The sequence below is a fragment of the Cryptomeria japonica genome, chromosome 10 (assembly GCF_030272615.1).
Source record: "Cryptomeria japonica chromosome 10, Sugi_1.0, whole genome shotgun sequence".
Classification (NCBI taxonomy): domain Eukaryota; kingdom Viridiplantae; phylum Streptophyta; class Pinopsida; order Cupressales; family Cupressaceae; genus Cryptomeria; species Cryptomeria japonica.
This window is the reverse complement of record NC_081414.1, coordinates 710,107,201-710,129,911: the sequence shown is the minus strand read 5'-3', so window position 1 is coordinate 710,129,911 and position 22,711 is coordinate 710,107,201. Positions and strand designations below refer to the sequence as shown.

General features: G+C 38.3%; 1 protein-coding gene across 5 annotated transcripts in view; it reads right to left on the bottom strand.

Moving 5' to 3' along the window:
* LOC131029311 (peptidyl-prolyl cis-trans isomerase ppi1) overlaps window positions 1-22,711 on the bottom strand; it is a 148,418-nt gene that overhangs the window by 88,697 nt on the left and 37,010 nt on the right. For 4 of the 5 annotated variants that reach the window (XM_057959748.2, XM_057959752.2, XM_057959751.2 and 1 more), the window contains 3 exons: window positions 5,028-5,125; window positions 4,470-4,578; window positions 4,121-4,192 (listed from right to left, as the gene is read on the bottom strand). In XM_057959748.2, coding sequence (XP_057815731.2) covers window positions 4,121-4,192; window positions 4,470-4,578; window positions 5,028-5,125 — 279 coding nt within the window. The remainder of the gene's footprint in view (window positions 1-4,120; window positions 4,193-4,469; window positions 4,579-5,027; window positions 5,126-22,711) is intronic. The other variant, XM_057959749.2, reaches the window with a different exon arrangement.

The following is a 22,711-nucleotide window of genomic DNA, read 5'->3' as shown; positions in this document are numbered from 1 at the left end:
AACTACTGCACTTAACGCCTAATAAAGTTGCAACAACGGCGTTTGTGGCATTGTCCCTATAAACCGTCGAGGAGAAATAAGGATCATTTGGAAGTTAAAATCCAAGGGGCAGGTAAACCCCCTTGGATCGATAACCTAAAAAGATTGCTCAGTTAAACCTTAGAAAACCCCATTAGAGTTTGGTTGCATGTGATGTTTGGAATTTATTTATCTTGATGATTTTCAACGAATGATAATGGGTCAAGGGTGACGCAGTTGATAGGAAATAGGACTTAGATGTTTTAGGCCACAAGCAGAGGGCCACCTTGAGCCTTTTTGCTATAAAGCTATCATCGTGGGTACCAACCGCAAAGATACTGTCTGGGACATTGACCCTAGAAAGGGTTGCGTACCCACCAAAACAGTTTACATTAAACCCTAGTTAGAAACCAGAACTACATACTTTACGCCTTGATCCCATGCTGAAACGGGTATGTAGGCAGTCTAGGGACAGAGTTGTCCCTTGTACTCAGGCGTTCGGGGATGGGGATTAGGATTTGGTTTTCGGTGAATAGTTGGTTCTCGAAGCTCCTTGGTATTTTAATCAATGGTGCAAATACTAATTGAAAGGTTAAAATTAATTCAATGCATACTCGGAAGGAATCTCGTATGGATTTGCTTGACTTCCCGAGGCTTTAGGCCGAATTCCGAGGCAGAACTCAAGCTTTTTATATAATTAATTTTTATATACTCCTAAAAACGATGACCTTGATGCATTCCTAGTAGGGGAATGTAGTCTTTAGAGGGTGCCTCAAAACTCGGATGGTCTCGATGAGTCTAAAGTCTCTGGCCAAAGCATATCCTATGCTTATGAATAGATTCCTACCCATTTGGGTAGATGCCTAACCTGTATGGTTAGATGTCTAGTCCCGTATGGATAGATGCCTAACCCGTATGGTTAGATGCCCAACCCGTATGGTTAGATGCCCATCCCGATTGGATGGATGCCTATCCCGATTGGATAGATATACCTGAGTATGTGATTGAATCAAACACAATTAAGAATAAGTAAGAATAAGAAATCAATATTTATATAGAAAAAAAAAAAAAATCAGTTGAAATTTTGGGTTAAGTTAAGTGGGTTATTACACTATTTGATGCCTTTGACTAAAATTAATCTCCCTCTAGCCTAAACTTCGGACTCCCTAACCTACACACAAAGGCCTATGGTGAACAACCTACATTTCGGTACTTTTTTTCGGGGTTCTCAAGTCAATGGACCTACAAACACCGAAGTTTTGTTATGAACAGAGAGATTTGGCATATTTTTTGGACATAACAAGGGGTTTAGCAAGTTTTTAAATCCTGAAAACACCGAACTTTTTGGAGGCAAAAACCTGAAACTTTGTTCAAATTGGTTAAGTTCGATATCATTGTAGAGGTTGGCAAGCAGTTTGAAATGCCAAAAGTCCAAATTTTTCTAAGAACAACCTGAACCTTCGATTCATTATCTCCCTTAGGGATACTTCCCTCTATCTCATCTTCCATTTTCGGGCATTCTCCATCAATGGCTAAGATATTAACCCATGTCTGATGAGCTCTTCATACATTCCGCCCTCATCGATCATCTCTTCTTAAATCAGAACATTTGTGTCCATATGTGGAAGAAAACGCGGTTGATTGGTGACCAAGATATGTGTTTTCCCCCCTAAACTCATACTTAATACATGCATTGAAAACCTTAAGGCCAACATGTGCACACCTGGACCAGAATATACGGCCCTTGCAATAGAAACCCTTTGCTTTTGTCCAACACAAATTTTAACTCCTCTCTCATAGGCTAGTAGAGAGAACAAGGAAGGGGGGTCCCTGTCAGAGACGGGAATAGTGTGCCAAGCACAACAGATACCTCTTCCCAAAAAGAAAGGGGTAGACTGGTTCCCCGAATCCCGAAATCTGACAACGAAAGGAAGGCCAAGTTTTGAGTTTCGAGTTTCGAGTTTCGAGTTTCGAGTTTCCAGTTTCCAGTTTCGAGTTTCGAGTTTCGAGGAGACAAAATACCTCTTCCCAAAAAGGGAAAGGGTAGACTGGTTCCCCGAATCCTAAAATCCGGCAAGGAAGGGAAGGCCAAGTTTCGGGGTTCGAGGAGACAAGATACCTCTTCCCAAACAGGGAAGGGGTAGACTGGTTAGCCGAATCCTAAAATCCAACAAGGAAGGGAAGGCCAAGTTTTGGGGTTCGAGGAGATTGGATACCTCTTCCCAAAAAGGGAAGGGGTAGACTAGTTCCCCGAATCCTGAAATCCGACAAGGGAAGGTTCGGGTTCGGGGAGACATGATACCTCTTCCCAAAAAGGGAAGGGTTAGTCTAGTTCCCTGAATCTCGAAATCCAGCAAGGAAGGGAAGGTCAGGTTTTGAGGTTTGGGGAGAAGGGATACCTCTTCCCAAAAAGGGAAGGGGTAGACTTGTTCCCCGAATCCCAAATCCGACACGGAAGGGAAGGTTGGGTTTCAAGGTTCGGGGAGACAAGATACCTCTTCCCAAAAAGGGAAGGGGTAGACTGGTTCCCTAAATCCTGAAATCTGGCAAGGAAAGGAAGGTTGGGGTTCGAGGAGACAAGATACCTCTTCTCAAAAAGGGAAGGGGTAGACTACTTCCCTGAATCCCGAAATCCGACAAAGAAGGGATGGTCGGATTTTGGGGTTCGCAGAGACAGGATACCTCTTTCCAAAAAGAGAAGGGATAGATTGGTTCCCCGAATCCCGAAATCCGGAAATCTTAAGAAGGAGAAGAGAAGGAGAAAGGACCAATGGACTCCAAGGTACGAAGGAAGATGCAAGGGTGAAGGAATAAGGCCTAAAGTCTACCTCATGACAAGAGAACACTTTAAACATTTCCTTGATTTCTTGACTTGGCACTCAATCAACTAGGGCGGCACTAGTTCATGGAGCATATCTTTTATTGGTTCTTACTGATGGACCAAGGATGTCATAAAATGACAACAGTTACTAATTTCTTTTTTTTAATAGTTGTGCTACCACCATCACCAAAATCCAGAAGAAAAAAAATTGTAGAGCTACCAAAACCACATCTCCAAATCCATCCTTGAAGCTTGGAGCAGCACAAGTTGATAATTTTGGACTGCCAACCCTAGAGTCAAACCCTTTTCCCTATAATTTTGTGGGAACTTCAGGACACCCCCTTTTCACATCCCCACATTTACTAACTAGGCCAAGGCCTAGTGCATGCTTGAAAGCCTTCCTCATGTGACAGATCCCTATGAGTTGTCCCTTGAAAATGTTGTTACAAGATCATAAGTCTATCTATCATAAATGATATTTTTTGCTAAAATTTATTAGTTTGATAACGTGATTATTTTCAGGGTATACAACAAAGCTAGCTGGTTAATAGCAAAGAACCACAGTATACCCATTTTCAGATCAAGTTTGGAAATGTTTTCCTGTACCATACAATTGGATGTTTGGAATAGTTACCGTGAAATTCCAGCATGCAGATGAGGAATGTCTCCCAATCCCCATACCCACACCTTCTAGCAATTATATTTTTTGCTTAGTATAGTCATATCCTTAATCATTTACTCATGTACGCCAATTTAAATGGCATCCCCATTCTAGTACTGATAGCCCCACTTCTGCAGGTGACAATGATTTTTGGTTAATACCATCATTAAGTCTGCTATCTTGGTATAGAGAAGCATCATATATTTATCATTTACTCATGTACACCAATTTAAATGGCATCCCCATACCAGTACTGATAGTCCCACTTCTGCAGGGTGACAATATTTTTGGTTAATACTATCATAAAGTCTGCTATCTTGGTATAGAGAAGCATTCTATATTTTTGCATTGTGTGCAGTTCTCTAGATGGGAAGTTCCATAATTGAACATGCTGTAAAGGGAAAGAAAAGAAGAGTATACTTTACCTTATAGCAACAAATTTCTAAATATTCTTAACATAGTTATCACCTTGTATTAAAATTAAAAAAAAACTTCTCAATTTACCTTAGATGGTGCTCAAATGTTAGTTTTGTATCTAGACATTTAGTTTTCATGTAAATGAATTTTTTGACAGTAACAACATATCTATGAAGCATGTGAAATTGTGAAAAGAAACTAACCGTTCCCCAAACATTGAAACTTTTGTCCCACTCATGATGGTCCTCAAGGTTGAAGAAGAATTCACTCGTGCCCTATAGGTGTTGAAACTTGAATTAATAAGCAAATATCCCAAAATAAACAACATTATGAGCAAAATTTTACACAACCACAATAATTTATAACTTGAAAAGAAAGTAGACCCCTTTTAAGATAAAGAATCTCAAATCTTCTCTACAAGGAGCGAGTAACTCATTATTTATTTTGCCAAATGTCATAGTTTTGAACAAGTCCATTGTTTCAACCAATATAAATTAGATGTGACCATGTACTTATAAAATGATGATGGATCTAATGGTATGGAATACAAACCGTAATCAGAGCAACTGTACCAACATTGTTATGCAACACTGGCTCTGTAGGTAAAACAATGCTTTGTTGTCGGCCACATGAATATAATCCACCTTGTACAAGTGCATACCTACAATTTGAGCTTGCTCCATTAGTTAAAAGAACCAAATATAGTAAATGAAGCACAGAATAGTTAATGATTGATTCAATCAAGGAATTATTTACCCCACCCTATGTCAATTCAAGTGTGCATAAGTTATTATCAATGCTTTGCAACTAAATCTAATCATAATCCAGGCCACTTCAAAGGAAAACGCATCCCATAAAACTTCAAAGAAAAAAATTATTGATAGCCCAGAGGTTTGAAAGGTAACGAAGTTCCGGTATCATCAATGAGATTTTCATCAGAAAAATTAATTTTTACACAACAGCAATTCACATCTTTAAAAAACATACATGTCAAATATTTAAGAAAGTCTGGTTTCTGTTTCTGTGACAAAAGAAAAAAATCAGATATAAGGCTTCCAGAAACTCTTAACCTTAGTTTTATTTTCTTTTAAGAAAGAAATTTCAGCCTACCCTCTTCTCGTCCCTTTTCTATCATGATCTACTGTCTCTCCTGAAGGCTCTACACGGTAGAAACCGCATCCATCAAATAGGCCTTCTCTTGCAAGACTCTGTCAATGAAAAGAAAATGACCATTGGCATTGCAATTTGAGAACTATTGATGCTTTTTTTTCAAATACTAGCACCAACAATATGTGAACTTAAACTACCTCAAATTTCCATTTAGGTACAGATAACAGTTCTTTCATCATAATGTAACAACAAAACAATTATTTTTTCTCTTCTTGCATTACACATCTCTATGTTTAAGACAGACAAGACAATGAATCAAAGTGATTAGCAATATTGTATAATATGGTAATGACATTAATTTTAGGCATATGTTAATAAAAAAATTTGCTGCACAAATAGTTATCCTAAAGAACTGGCTTTCTCAGTTCTGATTAATAATTCCATGAAAATCAAACTTACTTCATTTTGTGGTGGAAAGGTACAATACGCCAACAAGTAGTTGTCAGGTTCCTGTTAATTGTTTCTATTACTTCTTGCCAAGTTTAGCAACCAACAGGCCAAGCTTTTTTTATTTTTCCACAATTGGTCACAAGTTTCCAAGTGACTTCATTGAACAAATGGGAATTTTTGTCTATCAAATCGACAATGTTTGAGAACTAAACCAAGAACCACAACTTCGCATTAAAATGATAATTTGTTGTATATTAATTGCAAAGGAGATGAAGGCTCCTTATATAGAGATTACAAGAGGATCTTTCCATAACAGAAACGATCTAGAATGGAAACACGAAAGACAGAAAGGAAACTTCCTAAAACTAACTAAAGACAAAAGACATAAAAGGAAGTTTCTAAATACTAACTAAATGACTATGATAACCATTATAGAAATATTACAATATTATTTTTTATACCCTCCCTTAATGGTCATTCTATAACTACCCTACAGAAGACTTAACATAATCTGCATGACATTTGGCCACGAATGCAAAGAAGGCTGCCCCCTTCTCCTCAAAACGCTCTGCGACATGAGCCTGCAGAAGAGACCCCCCTTGATTGGACTTCTAATCAACCAGCCGCTTTCTACAAAACTTCTTCATGTGACCAAGATTACCACTTGCCATTGAACCTCTAAATGCCTTATTTATTAACCACAACTCTAATTGCAAACCTTAGATGCCTTATTTATTAACCACAACTCTGATAATTGAAATATATGGGTTGTCTTTCAAAACTATCACAGAATTGGTATGACATTCTGTGGACATTGGCATTGAAATTATGAGAAATAAAGAATAATTGCATCGTCACAATATTTTAGATATTGATGAATTTTGGTTGTCAAAAGGTAATGAATAAACTAGAATGTTAGTTGTTAAGATCAAATTTGAAAAGGGTAAGTTGATTTACATATTATGTCACCCTATGTATTATCAGTCTAAATATATGATGATACAATGATTATCAAATATACTGGCATTAATAAGTGTAGCATATCCTTTGCTTGGGTTATACAGTGGCATTAGGTTACTTTCAACCATGCATGACTAGCCATCATTTGTGTCTAACATGAAATTATGATGCATAGAAAATTAAACATGGTGTTGATTGCTATTAAGTCTATAATTGTTACTTATTAAACTTCATCTAGTTGGACATAATCATGAGCTATGATATTATGGATTTGCACAATATAGTAATTAAATAAAGAGTATTATTATTATAAAATCATGAGAATATCTTAATATGAAGACTTAACGAATATAGTGTTTTCACTCATTGGAAGCATGATGTTGGTAATAATCACTTAGGAATTTTATTATTACTGATGTATGCCTCCACATAGTTGGATAACCCACTATGGTACATACATGACAACCTTATCTTGAAGACAATAGTTTTAAAGACTATGAAAAACAATTTATGATATACACTTTGTTTAATAAATCCAAGTATAGGATTTGTGGATGAGCTTAGACCCAGTTCTCTAAATTGGAAATTTTATCAAGAACATTTTATGATATGGAGGGTATCCTACCATGTTGGTATTTGCAACTACAAGAATCATTAGTTGTGTGTCAAGTAAAAAATTATCTAATTTGAGATTATACGAATAATGGGTTACCTAATAGGTAATTGAAACCAAGACATCAAGAATATCATTACTTCTAATTTTATGAAATGTATATCCTTATATGAAGATATTGTTCAAGAAGTGAACTTGTAAAATATCTTTCATTCTATTGTCACCTACTTCTAACTACTGACTACTGTAGACATTAATGAAGTCTAACAACCTAACTTGACCATTAAAAATATAAGGAATTATTATTCTAACACCCTCCCTTAATGGTCAATCGATCAAAAACACCAAATTGCCCCCTAAATTTTACAAACTTATCCAAGCTTAGAGACTTGGTGAGAATCTCCACAGTCTGATCCATTGTCGGAACATACTGCAACTGAACTGATCTGTCTTCTACTAGCTTGTGGATGTAATGACAATGAAGCTCGACATGCTTGGTACGTTCATGGAAGACTAGATTTTTGGCCAATTTGAGCACCCCTTGATTATCAGTATACAAGGGAGAAGGACCTGCTTGCGGCATCTGCATGTCAAAAAGCATCCTCCAGAGCCAAACTGCCTCACATGCAGCCTTGACTGTTCCCCGATATTCAGCTTTGGTCGAGGAAAGAGCCATTGCTTGTTGCTTCTTGCTGCTCCAAGTGATGGCACCTGTACCCAAACTGAATACATACCCAGAAGTGGATTTTCTGTCATCCACTGATCCTGCCAAATCTGAGTCAGTATAACCAATCAGCTTTGGATCGTTGCACCTGCTATACAGAATGCCATAGTCTGAAGTGCCTTTCAATTTCACATATCGCAGCACTCGCTTTGTTGCAATCCAATGATCAGCTTTTGGGGCTCTCATGAAGCGAGAGATGTAGCTGACAACAAAACAGATGTCAAGTCTAGTGGCAGAGAGATAGATGAGGTTGTCTACTAGTTGCCTAAATTCGGTCTCATCTACTAAAAGTGATTCAGACTTGGTTGATAGCTTCAACCCTTTCTCCATAGGTGTAGAAGCAGGTTTACAATCCTGCATTCGAAACTTGTCAAGCAAAGTGCGAGCATACTTGGACTGTGAAATAAAGAGATTGTCACCACTCTGCCACACTTTGACACCTAAGCAATAATGGAGAAGCCCCAAATCTGTCATGTCAAAAGCTTGGCACAAGTCCTGTTTGATGGCTGTAATCAAATGTGTTGAATTGCCAATAATGATCAAGTCATCCACGTAGACAACAAGAAAAAGGATATCATCACCAGAGAATTTGACATACAGATTAGTGTCAAAGGGACTGGGCTGAAAACCATGTTCAACCAAATACTGATCAATCTTGAAGTACCCAACCCGAGGGGCTTGCTTCAGGCCATATAGGCCTTTTACCAATCTACAAACCTGATGTTCCTTACGAGGAACCTTGAAGCCAGGAGGTTGAGTCAGATAAACTTCTTCTTGAAACTCACCGTTGAGAAATGCACTCTTAACATCCATCTGGTGAAGTTTCCATCCAAATTGAGCTGCAATGGCAAGAAGAAGACGAATTGTACTCATCTTGGCAGTAGGAGCAAAAGTCTCCTCGTAGTCAATGCCCTCCCGTTATGCAAAACCCCGAGCAACCAATCTGGCCTTGTACTTATCCAAAGTACCATCTGCATGATACTTGACTTTGTAAACCCATTTACAGCTGATAGGTTTCTTCCCAGGAGGCAAATCAGAAAGAACCCAAGTGTTATTCTTCAGAAGACTATGGTATTTTGTCTCCATAGCCTTTTCCCACTCAAGAATGCCTCTAGCCTCGTAATATGTCTAGGGCTCATGGATGTTGTGGATGTTGGCCACAAGTGCAAGGTTCACTGTATTTTGTTGCTTTCTCTTGCGACGAACTGATCTATCCTCAAGAAGCTCATCATCATGAAGATCTCCTATTGTCTTGGCCCGCCATTTAGGCCTGAGGGTAGAAGTACCAACATCTGGCATTAGAGGAACAACCGAACAACATCCCCTGGAGTTTCCAGAACAAAGTCATCTAGATGCAAATCTTGTGACAAATCAAGTGGTGCTTTGATGCTTTGAAGCCCTCCCATCATGGGAACCAAGAGGAAGACGAACACCAACATCAGGAGTCTTCATAGACTGAGTCGCAGGACTAGGAGTAGAAGGCATAAATGAACTAGTAGTCTCATCAACCACAACATCACGACTGAAAATAAGACGATCTGCCTCCACATCAATCAACCTATAGGCCTTGTGGTTGTCGTTGTAACCAATAAACAAAAGTGTTTGGCTCTTTGAATCTAGCTTAGCAAGTTTGGCGTCTGGAATCCATACATGAGCGGTAGAACCGAAGACTTTCAAATGGCCCACTTTAGCCTTGCGTCCAGACCAAGCTTCTTCAGGAGTCATCTTCTTAACGGCATGTGTAGGTGACCAATTCAAGAGATAGACTGCATTGTAAACTGATTCAGCCCAATATTTCTTAGGAACATTGTCATGCTCTATCATAGAATGAGCCATTTCGGTAATGGTGCGATTCCTACGGTCAACTACACCATTCTATTGAGGGGTGTATGGTGTGATGAGTTGGCGCTTAATGCCATGTGTAGCACAAAATGTAGAGAAGTCATTGGAACAAAACTCCCCCCCATCATCTGACCTTAGAGTGACAATCTGAGAACCGGATTCTTTCTCAACTAAGGCCTTAAACTGCTGAAATGTACTGAACACATCTGATTTATTTTTTAGAAAATACACCCAGATTTTACGACTGAAATCGTCAACAAAAAACAAGTACCTGCAACTAGTAACAAATGGAGTGTTCATTGGCCCACATGCATCAGCGTGAACCAACTGAAGGACCTTGGAGGCTCGCCAAGAATCACCATCTGTGAATGGTGTCCAATGTTGCTTGCCAACTTGACAAGTTGCACAAACTCCATGATTTCGGGGTTGGATCTCAAGTAGACCAGCAACCAAACTCTCTCGATATAACTGATAGAGATAGTGCACATTTAAGTGCCCATAACATTGATGCCAAAGTGTTTTGATGGATGTACTCCGAGCAACCAGAGCGTGCTCCTGAGAATCGCCAGAATCAGCAAGTCTATACAAACCATGATCCTCAAGTCCCATAGCGATTGTAGTTCGAGTCTCCCTATCAACAATGCTACAGATGGACGAACTGAAGATAACATCTAATTGAGGAGAATGCCTCATGATCTGACTGGCGGAGAGGAGATTATGTTCCATGCCTTGAACATAGTAGACATCAAGAAAAAGTAAATTTCTACCTCCTGGGTGAATCTAGACAGTGCCCTTACCAGCAACTGTGCACTCTTCTCCTCCTCCAAAGATTACTGAATCCGAGAATGGTTCAAATTTCGTGAACCAATCCCGACGATGAGTAAAATGTCGCGAAGCCCCTAAATCAGTATACCAGACAGAAGAGTGTACTGGATCTGTTGTTCTCTTGGCCATAAAAGCATAGAAAGCAGATTCATTTTGCTCAGAGTGCTTTGCAACATTTGCCTTTTGTTGAGACCCTTCCTGCTTCTTTTGTTCAGAAGCCAATCGAATTCGACACTTGGCCTTCATGTGACCAAAATTATGACAATAATTGCACTGAACGTTCTTCTTCTTCTTGCTGTCCTAAGAAGAACCAGAGCCTTTCAACTGAGAAGATGGAATCTTCCCTTTGTTCTTCGCAGAAGATTTGGTGGAGAATGCTTGCTCGGTGGAGGTGGAACTAGTACAGATTCCAAACTACTCTCACCACTGATCTTGTTGTAAAAGCTTGTTACAAAGATCGAAAAACTTCAAATTAACGTCAGTGGAAGTGATATCGATGAAACGCTCATAAGATTTGGGCAAACTTTTTAGTGTGATGACGAACATGTCCTCTTCCTCCATTGTGCGACCAATCGCCTCAAGTTGATCACGGATATCCTTGATCTTTGTCAAGTGATCCTGCAGAGGTGTCCTCTCGTCCATCATAATCGAAAAAAGCATGTTCTTTAGAAAGAATGCTCTGCTCTTGTCAAAGGTTTCATGGAGAATCTTCAAATGATCCCATCTCCTTCACAGTTTTGCCGAACGGTACCTGAGGTAGTTGCTCGTCAATGACGGAGAGTTTAATCAACATGACATCTTCGCGGTTGCGCTCATCCCATTTGTCCTGATCTTTTCCGACAGTGGTTGGATGTTGAGACGTGCCCAGAACAACTGCATCAAGACAACGATATTCAAACCAGCAGATGAAAACAGAGGGTTTTTAAAAATTCTGCAAGACGAATTCGAAGGCAGAAACTAAAACCCTAGCATGGTTTTCGAGGCAAAAAAAATTCGGAAGACCCAAACAAATCAGATGAAGACCCAGATGAAGTTTCAAAAAACCCACCAAGAATCTGCAATCAAAATGAAATTTCGACTTGAACAGAAGGGTCAAAACCCTAGTCAAATGTGCAAAAACCCTAGGCGAAAAAAACTACAAACCCAGAAAATATTAATGGCCGCTGGAAATAAATGAGAATTTTAAAAAAAAAAAACCTTAGGCGCGAAAACACGAACCCTGGAAAAATTGCATCCAAAAAATGGCAGAAATTTGAGAAAATAATCTGCAGTAAATCGCGAAATTCACAGACTACCAAAAACACTAGCCAGCGACTACAGAAGTCGCGAAAAACACAGAAAAAAAACATGCGGGAAAATCGGATTTTTTAGTAAAAATTGCACAAAACAAATTTGACGCCGCCGAAAAACAGAATAACACGAAAAATATCGCGCAATATTTGCAAAAAAAATCACAAAAATGAAAAAACGACCTTCGCGCGCAAGTTTGGGTGCGAAAATCGCAATTTGTAGGTCACGAAAACCAAAAAGAAACACAGAAAAACGGTGACACAATAGAAGAAAATCACGAACAGAAAAAGAAGAGACACGGGTAGTGCAAAAATGCCCTCGAACGGACCCGCAAACCCACGAAAACAAACAGCGCTCAAGAAGAACAGAAACCCTAGACAAGTTTTAGGAAAATTTCGAAAAAATTAATGGCCACAAAATTTTCGAAAAAATTTCATAACCTAGGGCTCCGATACCATGTTCAGGAAGTGAATTGGTAAAATATATTTCATTCTATTAAATGAAGAAAACATACAATATATAGAAGTTACAAAAATACTGTAGATATTTAATGTCACCTACTTCTAACTACTGACTATTGTAGACATTAATGAAGTCTAACAACCTAACTTGACCATTAACAATATAAGGAATTATTATTCTAACAGATATGTTGGGCATAATGTTGCCAATTGTCTCAAGACCATAAGAGTCAAATATTGATCATGCTTAATGCAAGTTGTAAACATTGATAGATGCCTTTCAAGGTTCAAAAGGATTTTGTGTCATTTTAGAATGATGTTATATATTATTATGATACATGATATTATCAAACCATATAGAAGTGGGACCCAACTAGGAGCCTTATTGAGACCTTTGCATTATTTTGCATCATTCTGATATTACGATTACATGAAGTTGATTGACCTCTTACTTGTACCATGAGCTTGATAAGATGACTATCGAGGGAACTAAGGAGGGGTAGTATAGGTGAGTTGATTAATGTTATGTTAAGTAGGAGTTATGGACAAGGAAAGATACACCTATGATGTAGGTCCTATGAGGTTTCAAATACTTGCGATATTGGAAATAATAGATACAATGTTATATTGAGAATATAAGATGTATATATTGACCCCTTGAGTAAAAGAACCTCCATACTAAACCTGTTATCTCAAGTTGGTTTATGAATAATAATGGAGGACTATGGATCAAACCTCGATATCCTTTTAGAGAAAGCATTATAGTAACAGTTACTAAATTATTAACTTATTTATGAATTTCTATCTAATGGTAAGGGGTATTAATGGAAAGAAAATATTGTTGAAACATTGATTATGGGGAATTTGAGCATAGGCATCCATTGAGAAAATCTTGTAGGAGAACTACGTGTGACTTTGACCCGTTTGGAAGCGGGAATGTAGGTGGTCCTTGGGTGAAGAATGCCCTTGTGACCTCAAGTCCGTGGGGGTAGGGTCTAAGGGGGGGAAACTCCAAGGTTTGGGGTTGTTCCTAACTTGATGACCTTTCCTCTTTAGTAGGCTTCAAATGAGGCCGAATAGGCATTAGAAGATTATGAAGGAGTTAAGAAAGCCTTATAACTTGTACTTAATATATATCGTGTTTTTGGATGCTAAGTCGATTAAGCGTAAGGGTAGACCACCTCATGGTCAGTTTGTTTATCTATTGTGTAGAGGCAATCTTATGTTGGATTCAAGTGATCTTATGTGGTTGCGTAATTTAAACCTAGACCTATAAGACTTGTGTATATTCCTAGATTAGTCAATTATGATCTCTTTGTTCTGAATTGGGAACCTCTCTTCCAGTTATAGTGCTAGGCCATGTATAGGTGTTGACTTTTATGGCTACAGATGGAGTAAGGACCCTATGAGGGCATAGGTAGAGGTTGTATACCTCATTGTATAGGCTACCCTTCTCCATCTGAGGTGATAACCAATGGAAATCCTATGGTCTGCATAAGATAAGCTTATCCGCTTGAGATTGACAGTAGTCAAGGAGCGTAATATGCCAGTAGACTAGCAGCCGTACCCCCTAGTTAGTGGTTGGTTATGGCCAGTTGCATGCAGCCGAGGGATACCCGGCTTGGATCTAGGGTTTTGGACAAATTCCGCCAAGAGCATGTGTGTCTTGGCGACAGCAACATGTCGATGATAGATGTCCTTGTTGCTTAGTCGTCCGATCGACTGCAGGGAAGAGAATTTCTAATGAAGAATAGGTAGGTAAAAATTGACCAAACCTTGTATAGTTTGGGCATATATTTATGTGGAAGTAGTATACTTGACTTGTTATGATGAGGATAGACACCCGGTGTAGTATGGGATACATCAAACCTTGTTCCCACTTACTCGTTGGTGCAAAAGACTGGAAAAAAGAATGTGACCCATGGTGTAATGCGCAATACACCGACATTTCTTTTATCTAGGATGCACTATGGGCAAGTGGTAGCTAGTAGTTAAAGATATGTCAATTATTCGTTGTGTAAATTCTAGTCACTAGATATGAAATGCCTACTGAAGCTAGTCACTATCTACGAGAGATTTATATTGAAGCTAGTCCCTATGAGTATGTGACATAAGCCAGAGCTAGTCATCACGTGTGTGAGGTGTACGAGCTAGTCCCGTGTGTTAATGAGGGTGTGCTCAAATCACTCTCTATGAACTTGGAATTTTGGAGTGGAATGACTCCCAAAGTAATTGTGTATGTTTCAACGTTACTTGTTATCAATTCATTATTGCTACTGGGATAGTTTTGACAATAGTCCAGGTTTAAAGAGAGATCAAGGATCTTATACAGGAGGAGAGTATGAACTTCCTCTAACCTTTGGGGACGAGCCACGAAGCCTCTGACTTCCCGTGAAGGGACACATAGGCAAGGTCATCTAGAATGAACCTTGGAGGCTTAGGTTAGGTCTAATAGGGATCTTGACCTCAAGAGCTTACCACCTTTGAATACAAGCATAAGTGGTGGCATAGAATTGTCATCAATATGGCAATTGAAGAAATTAAGAAGATGACGTTTCTAAGTTAGAACAAGAAGCTTGGCTTATTAAGTTGATACTTTTGAAAAAAAAAATAATTGTAGTGTCCAAAGGTGGATATCACAGAAATATATCAATAGTAGAGCGATGATGGTAATCGCCAACCATAAAATATCAATTAGGTATTCTTTTGTCATCACCTAAAGAATAAAGCTTAGCTAATGCAGCGATTAGTTAAGAAAGAAAGGTGTGATCAGCAAAGGATAAATAATCATTTGTCAATGGGTGTGATTTGTTAAGGATGATGAAGAATTACAACCATTCGCCTTCATATCCCCTTGAAGCATATTAAAGAAACAACAATACCATTCCAATCATCATCAAATCAAATCAAAGGAATAATGCAAGTAATTTACACTCATCAAGAGGAAGATTGAGCATGACTGCCTATGACAACAGATTGGTATGACGTATGTCACTTATTGCTAAGTGAATATTTGCAATTATATGATATGGAACGTTAAGAATAAAGAACAAATATCTATAATATGAGACATTTATTTATAAATGCATATTAGGGAATATTGTCAATAATTTGGAAATCAGATTTATAGTTAATTTCTTATACATTCATAATACTTGAAAGACCAATAAATTAAACAACCTAGTCCTTGATCTTTTGCTAATTCCTTCATGAGGATAGGTTAGTTTGTGTAGGGAGAGGTAGAGTAATTCCTCACAAGACGAGTAAGTACCAAGATGGGGTATGGACAGATGTTCCTGAAACCTTCAGGGAGAAGTCCCAAGATGGGGTATGGACATGCATTCTTGAAACCTTGAGAGAGCTTGCTTGTAGATTGGTTTCCAAGCACCCTAGCACAAAATTTCCCCATCCTTCGTTAGGGTTAGCGAAGTAATAAGAATAAACCCTAAATATAATTGGTTATTAATTGTATTATGAAGAATTTGTTGTTCTCTAATCTCACACGTTTAATTTCAGGCCTAATAATATTTAGTGATATTTATTAATTAATAGTAAACTGGCAGCCTCCTAGTAGGGGACATTATAGGAGTTTTATCCACGTTTTATTGTGTCTATAAAAACTCGCGAGTAAACTTGTAAAAACTCAAACAACAAGAAAAATAGAGTACTCAGCAACTCAAAGAGTTTGCAAACTATGTATTCTAGTATCTGTGTCCATCTAGCCATCTATATATATATGTGTGTGTGTGTGTGTATTTTTATCCAACTATAGATGTATGTATGTATGTATGTATAGATATGTATACACTTAATATTAATTACTAGAAGGTGTTTAAATTTTAGGTTATTACTATAATAAATAAATATAAATATATATATATATATAATCGCCAACATGGGTGTATTAAAGAATATATATTCACAATTCACACTAATCTTCTTGGTACTAAACATATAGACTAACAGTTTAACTATTGACCTTTTTCTGTCAACTTGGAATCCAATCTGAGAAAAGCTTTCCTGCATAACCTTTGTGTTATGCATATTCCTTGTTGATAGTCTGCAGAGGGATCTTTTTTCTCTTTTCACCTATTCAGGCTCCATGTTCTTCTTTTGGGTTGACCGGCCTAGGTAGCCAGATCACTTAAAACTTCACCAGATTGAGGGTCTTGAATTCATGGCAGGACCAACCCCTTTTTACCCACTACCGGCTAGCAGAGGTTGTTATCACGAGGTCGCATTGGACGAGAACGCTTTCCTTTTTTGGTTCCCTGTTCTACTATTCCATTTTTCACGCGACCACGCGACATGCAATGGGTTATTTTCAGTTAAGGTGTCAAAGGAAGATGATGGTGCTTTTTGATCTTGCCGAAAAGCATTCTCTTGGCGACAATGCGAGACCCTTCCACTTTCTGCACGTACACAACATGAGATGGTGGGCCCGACTTTTCCAGGAAAGGGCTCGATATCCACAGTGCTGCTTTGTTGAGATCAACGATTCTGAGCACCGCGCGATTTCACGATTACTTCAATATGCGCGACGGAGCTAACTCCGCAATGCCGTTGCAGATGTGTCGGTGGTGACGTGTTCTTCATACCAAGCTGGAGGCCGCCGAATGATCTATACGTCAGGTGGGCCCGATGTTCCCATATTTGTTCACCACCTTAATGGAGAGGCATATTTGTTTGATCCAACAGACACGATCATCGCGCGATTGCGCGATTGATTGAACATGCACCTAAAGCTAGCTTTGCAATGCCACGAGTCGATGTGATAGTTTTAATGTCTTGGCGACAATATGGTTTTTTTAGCATAGCTTGCCGCCATGATGCAAGGGTTATTTTGTCTAGCCAAAAGGCCATGTCTTGGCGAAGCCATAAGGGATGTGGACCCGACCCGCCACGTCATATATCTGGGGTCGTCAGATTTTCACTTAAGCTCAAATCAACGACCGTGTTTTAAAGCTCAGTTGGGCTCTTTTTAACGCTATGTGGCGAGATCTCATGCGTCCATATGCACACGAGATCTCTCAATCGACGGCTGACATTCAAACTTGCGGAGGCCGTTAGAATTCAATTGATCTACAAGGAGGTGGTTGCCGACTCGATGGTCGAGACAGGTTTTTTGCTCAGTCAGTGCCCCAAATCGGATCTGTTTTACTTCCAACCATCGGAGATTTTCACCATTACTCCAGAAGCGACCCTGCAAGTCGATTCTAGACACCACTCATGCCTCTTCGAGGCATTATGAAGACTTCTTGGGTGTGACAAAGATTTCTCAAACGCCATCCATGCTGATTTCTCCTAATTTTCAGGAGATGATTGTCCCTCCCACGCCTCTGCAGCCGATTTTAGACAAAATCCATGCTCATTCATTGCGGATCATAGACTTTTCTGCCCGAGAGTGTACTCAACCATGCTTACATGCAAGGGTTGCTTCATCAGCAAAGTAGTTTTGCTTCCTCCCAAACGATTAGACACTCACAAAGGAGATTTTGCACGCTGCAGATCAGATCAATCGATCTGATTTTCTTCTCCCCTCTGCCTTTTTGTAACCTACTATCTTGAGCTCGATCTGAATTATGCCTGAACTATAAAGGCAAATCTGTAATATTTTCTTGAGATCTTCTTCCTTTCTTTTTTGCAGAATTCTTATGTCTCTCTACACTCGTAAAAATTTGCCTTGCCTTCCATTAATAGAATTGCTTGCCTTACCTCGTTTCCGTTTGAGCAAATGTGTGTATTTCTCTTACCTCTTTGTTTGAATGCATATTTTTCTTGTTTCCTTTGCATAATGACTGTGTTGATCCCTCTTTGAATGTCATCTATGGACTAGCTTCAGTCCCCCTTGCCATTTTCCTGGGATTCCAACCTTCACTTATGCAGATAGGGAGCTGATTTAGGTAGAAACTAGTGTGTATCTTTGAGCAGTTTTATTAATGTTTTGTGCAGTTGCAGGTAGGGAGATCACATTCAGTCTAGGTGCAAAACAAATTTCCCGTGTTTCTAGTATCCCTTGCTTCTACATTTTCCCTGTCAGATCAGTAAATTAGTTTTACCAGTGTTGGGTTGGTCCAACATTTTTGCATCAGATTAAAAGGAAGTCGGCCTTCTCCGAAAATTCAACCTCGCTTTTGCAAGTCCCGCACTTGGGAGGTTGTTTCCATGTTGCACAAGGTTGATGATTAAGGAGTTCATCAAGCGGGATCAACTTTTGTGACAACAATAACCTTTCTCATGGACAAAACCACAAAGCCCACAACACCTTGCAATCGATGAGTTGATCAGGTGTACTTATCATCAGCAAGCTAAAATAGGTGCCTTTGGAAGATGTGACAGCTTGTTGAGTTTCATGACAAAATGGCTTGAATTGAAGCATAATGCCCATTGAATAACTTGGTTTCTTGTTAATGTCCTCAATAGTTGATACCTTACACTGACACTCTATCCAAATGTATGAGCATGTAATGTCCCCTACTAGGAGTAAGCCTGTTTCCCATAATTGAACCATACATCACCAAACTCATCATGCCTTTAATCCGATTATTGAAACTAGAGAACAATTAATTATTCATAATACAATCAATAATAATTATATTCAGAGCCCATTCTTACTTCTTCCTAACCTAACAAAGGACGGGGATTTAATGTCATAGGGTGCTTGGAAACCAATCTACGAGTAGGGTCCCTCAAGGTTTCAGGACTCCATCCATACCCCATCTTGGGCTTACCTATCTTTTGAGGATTTACTCCACCTCTCCCTACACACACCAACCTATCCTCTAGCAGGCAATAGCAAATGATTAAAGTCTAGGCCACTGATATAATAGTCTTTCGTGTACTATAAATATATATGAAATTAAGTATGATCGACATAAATATTGTAGTCTATATTAATATTACTATTAAAATCTGCATAAGAACATTATCAGGCTTCATTTATTAAGCATACATATTAAGCACAGCCCCATGCATACCACCAAGAACAAGGATGTTACTGCCTGTAATTTAATAACAGTTCTGATCTGATCTGATCAATGGTGATGTCACTCGATGCTTTTGATTCCCTTCCTTTATATCTCTCAATTTGAAAGAGAGGTCACACCTCTTCATCATGTATGCCTTTTGGCAAGAGACACACCCTTTCACTATTAGCACCCTTTGAAAGAGTGCAACTCTTCATTATTTCGGCCCTTTGAAAAGGACACAACCATTCACAATCAGATCTGCACCTCTTATTTATATCAGATCTGCACTTCTGATTCCCAAATTATCCCCCCTTCAAATGAGTCCTCTTCTCCCTTTTATACCTCATATTTGGGGGGATCACAACTTATCATTTCATGCCTCTTGATCATCCATTAACTTTAATCAAATTTTAATTATATTAATTATATTCTTTTATAATTTAATTTAATTTTTATTTTTATTCTTTTGTATTTTAATTTTATTATTATTATTATTTATTATTAAATTATATTTCAAAGTGAGGACATTATAGTCCGCCCCACCTAAGATTGTTTGTCCTCAAGCAATGATCATAGAGTGTTCAAAATGTTCTCCATCATTTTATTCTTCTCTTGAAGTACCCTTTTATAAATCTTCAATTTACTTCAGATTTCCTTTTATCATTTATCTTCTTTAATGTTTGCACATTAATTACATTTCATATACTCTTACTAAGTCTTCTTTTATATCCGCATTACACTACTTCAATAAAGCTGCAGTCTTTTGCTTATCTAAGGCTTTTGGGATATTAGCCTTTTTATCTTTTAACTCACATCATACTACTTATTTACCTCTTCATAAGTCTGCAATGATCTTCATAGAATCTTCTTGATGTGTTTTTTAGCACAATCGAACACAAAATAAAATACCAAGGTATCTTATCCTTTCTTGAATAAAGTCTCTCAAATTCTATGCTTCACGATCAAATGAGATAACTCCAAGGTTTCTACTGTCGGGTCTTTACTTGTAGATAAGCTCAATGGTTGATGTGATTGCTGGTAATCCAAGGGGACTTACGTTGAATACTTGAATGTTGAATGTTTGGACGTTGCTGGAACTTAAATTCTAACTACTTGCTTAGAGAATAAAAGAGCAAAAGGGATAGGATTTAAGAAGACTACACTACTCATAAGAATGCAAGAGACAATGAACGATTAGATGAAATTCAACTAAGCTTTGTTTCACCATCAACGAACAACTCCACAAAGTTTGCGTGATCTCCTAAGGTAGGCACGTGATGTTCTAATCACTAATAACAAGGATACCATCAAGGTGATGCATATCAAGATATGAATAGCAATTGAAGTTAAGCTCATTTAAAGATTCCAGTTGACCACACAAGGCAAACTTACAATCAGCAAATCGCTAGTGGTATGGATATATGGATTTCATTATTAATCATTCACAATTCTTTTCATTCATCTAATCAACATGAAAGCAAATGAGAAGTAGAAACCATGTAAATTGTTGAAACAACACATTTCACCATATTTTCAATGAAAAGACCATATCCATTTACAAGCCTTAGCAACAATTTCTACTTCTCCTATTCTATTCTAACAACTTGCTATCTAATATCTATCAACTATTCACTATTGTTGAACTATTAACTATTCCTCAACTATTAACCTTTACAAATGAGAGAGAAAAGCCTTTTATAGTGCTCCGTTTACAAATGAATGGCCTGGATTGAATCCATATCAATGGACAAGATTGAGAGATAGAAAACCCTAATTAGGGTTTGTTACAATAAACATCCTTCTAGCCAACGAGAAAATTACATTTGATTCGATACATGTTCTTTGAATTTCGACCAATAGATAGTGAGGGTAGGTACACTTGAGTTTGTGCCTCCATGGGTGAGTCAAGTGCATCACATCTAGACATCTTCACTTGGAACCCTTTGATTGGTTGGATGATGATTGGGATGCCTCCTCAATTTGCAGTGTAGATTTGATACTCTATCATGAATGGATGTTGATGCCTTTTAAGTAGTATCTCATGATACTCAACATAATCAAGCTTCAGCAATGATGATGATGAAGGCATGTTCCCAAATTATATCATGTTGTCCAAGCTAATCTTCTGACTTTGATTAACTCTTCTGAAACTATCCTCTTGAATGCCTCAATGCTGAAAGCCATGAAGGAGCAAGGTGTATATGTTGACTTCTTCTTAGTCTTGAATCATGATATTGCTTTGGAATGAACCCTTGATGTCACAATCGCTTCTTCATTCCTTTGGAATTGCCTCTTTGTAATTCCCTTCAAGTTGTTGATTCTTTCATCCACATCTACAATGTGTGAATCATGTTCTTGTATTAGTGAATCCTTCCCACGTCGTTGGCGTGTCCCTTGTGAAGTTATCTTAATCAGAGAAACGGGACTCACCCAGAATCGCCGAGTTTGGGCCATTTCCGAGTCGAGTGAGGGTCACCGAGTCTAGTGGGCCCGAACTCGAGCTCGGATGAGTTTTGCCCCAAAAAGCGCCATAAGCCAAAATCGCTTGAAATCGCCAAGTTTGGCGAGTCCCGACTCCCAAACTCGATCGGCGTAAGGCAACTTAAAGACACAAAAATAAACATGTTTTAAAATGTTTTTATCTGGTTTTTTTTGTTTAGATTTTGCTTTGCCCCTAAAAGTGAACTTCATTTCATTCATTTGGCAAAATAGGAGGAAAGTGAGTTGTGAAGAGAAACAAGGGTTCGTTGAACAAAAACCAGCAAGGAGGAAGCTCAAGATTTCATCCATACATCACATCGGGGTTGCATTATACTTTCATTTGGTGCATCAAGAGTTGCAGAGAAAGAGTTTGCAGCTCATTTCAAGCTTGTTGTAAGAGGTAAGATTGATTTTTTGAGTTTTTTTTGTTTCTTGTAAGCAAAAATTTCATTTTCTATTCATTTCATTTGAAGCTTTTACATTTTCTTCCAAAATCTAATGTATGTAGGGTTTGTAAATTTCTTTTAAAAAAAAAGTAGGCTTTCAAATTTTGATCAAACCCTACATTTCTTTTTTTTTAAATTACAAACCCTACCTTAGTTTTTCTGAAAAAATTGTACAATGAATGCACAAATTCTCAAATATTAATTATTTCTGTATTTGTAATAATGTTTTATTGCAGCAACCTTGACTTTCTTATTTGCCTCAATTTTCACATTACAATCATACAATGTCTGCTTCTAGACCCCCACTTAGAAAGGACCCCGCTTGGAAATTTCATGAAGATTTTCCTAGGCAAAATAAAGGATAGACAAAGTGTAAATATTGCAAAACAATATTCCATGGAGGCTATATAGATTGAAATAACATATTGTTGGCGTACGTGTCCATGATGTCAACCCATGCCCAAAAGTAACTATTGAGGCTACACGTGAGTGCTATGTGGCAGTTGAAGCACTTGAACAAAAGAAAGAAATGGCGAAGAAGCAAAAGGATAATTTGGCAGCCATTGGTTTAGCTTGTGTTGGAGGGCCTTCTTCCATGCCTCCATATCGTCCCACTCCAAGTGC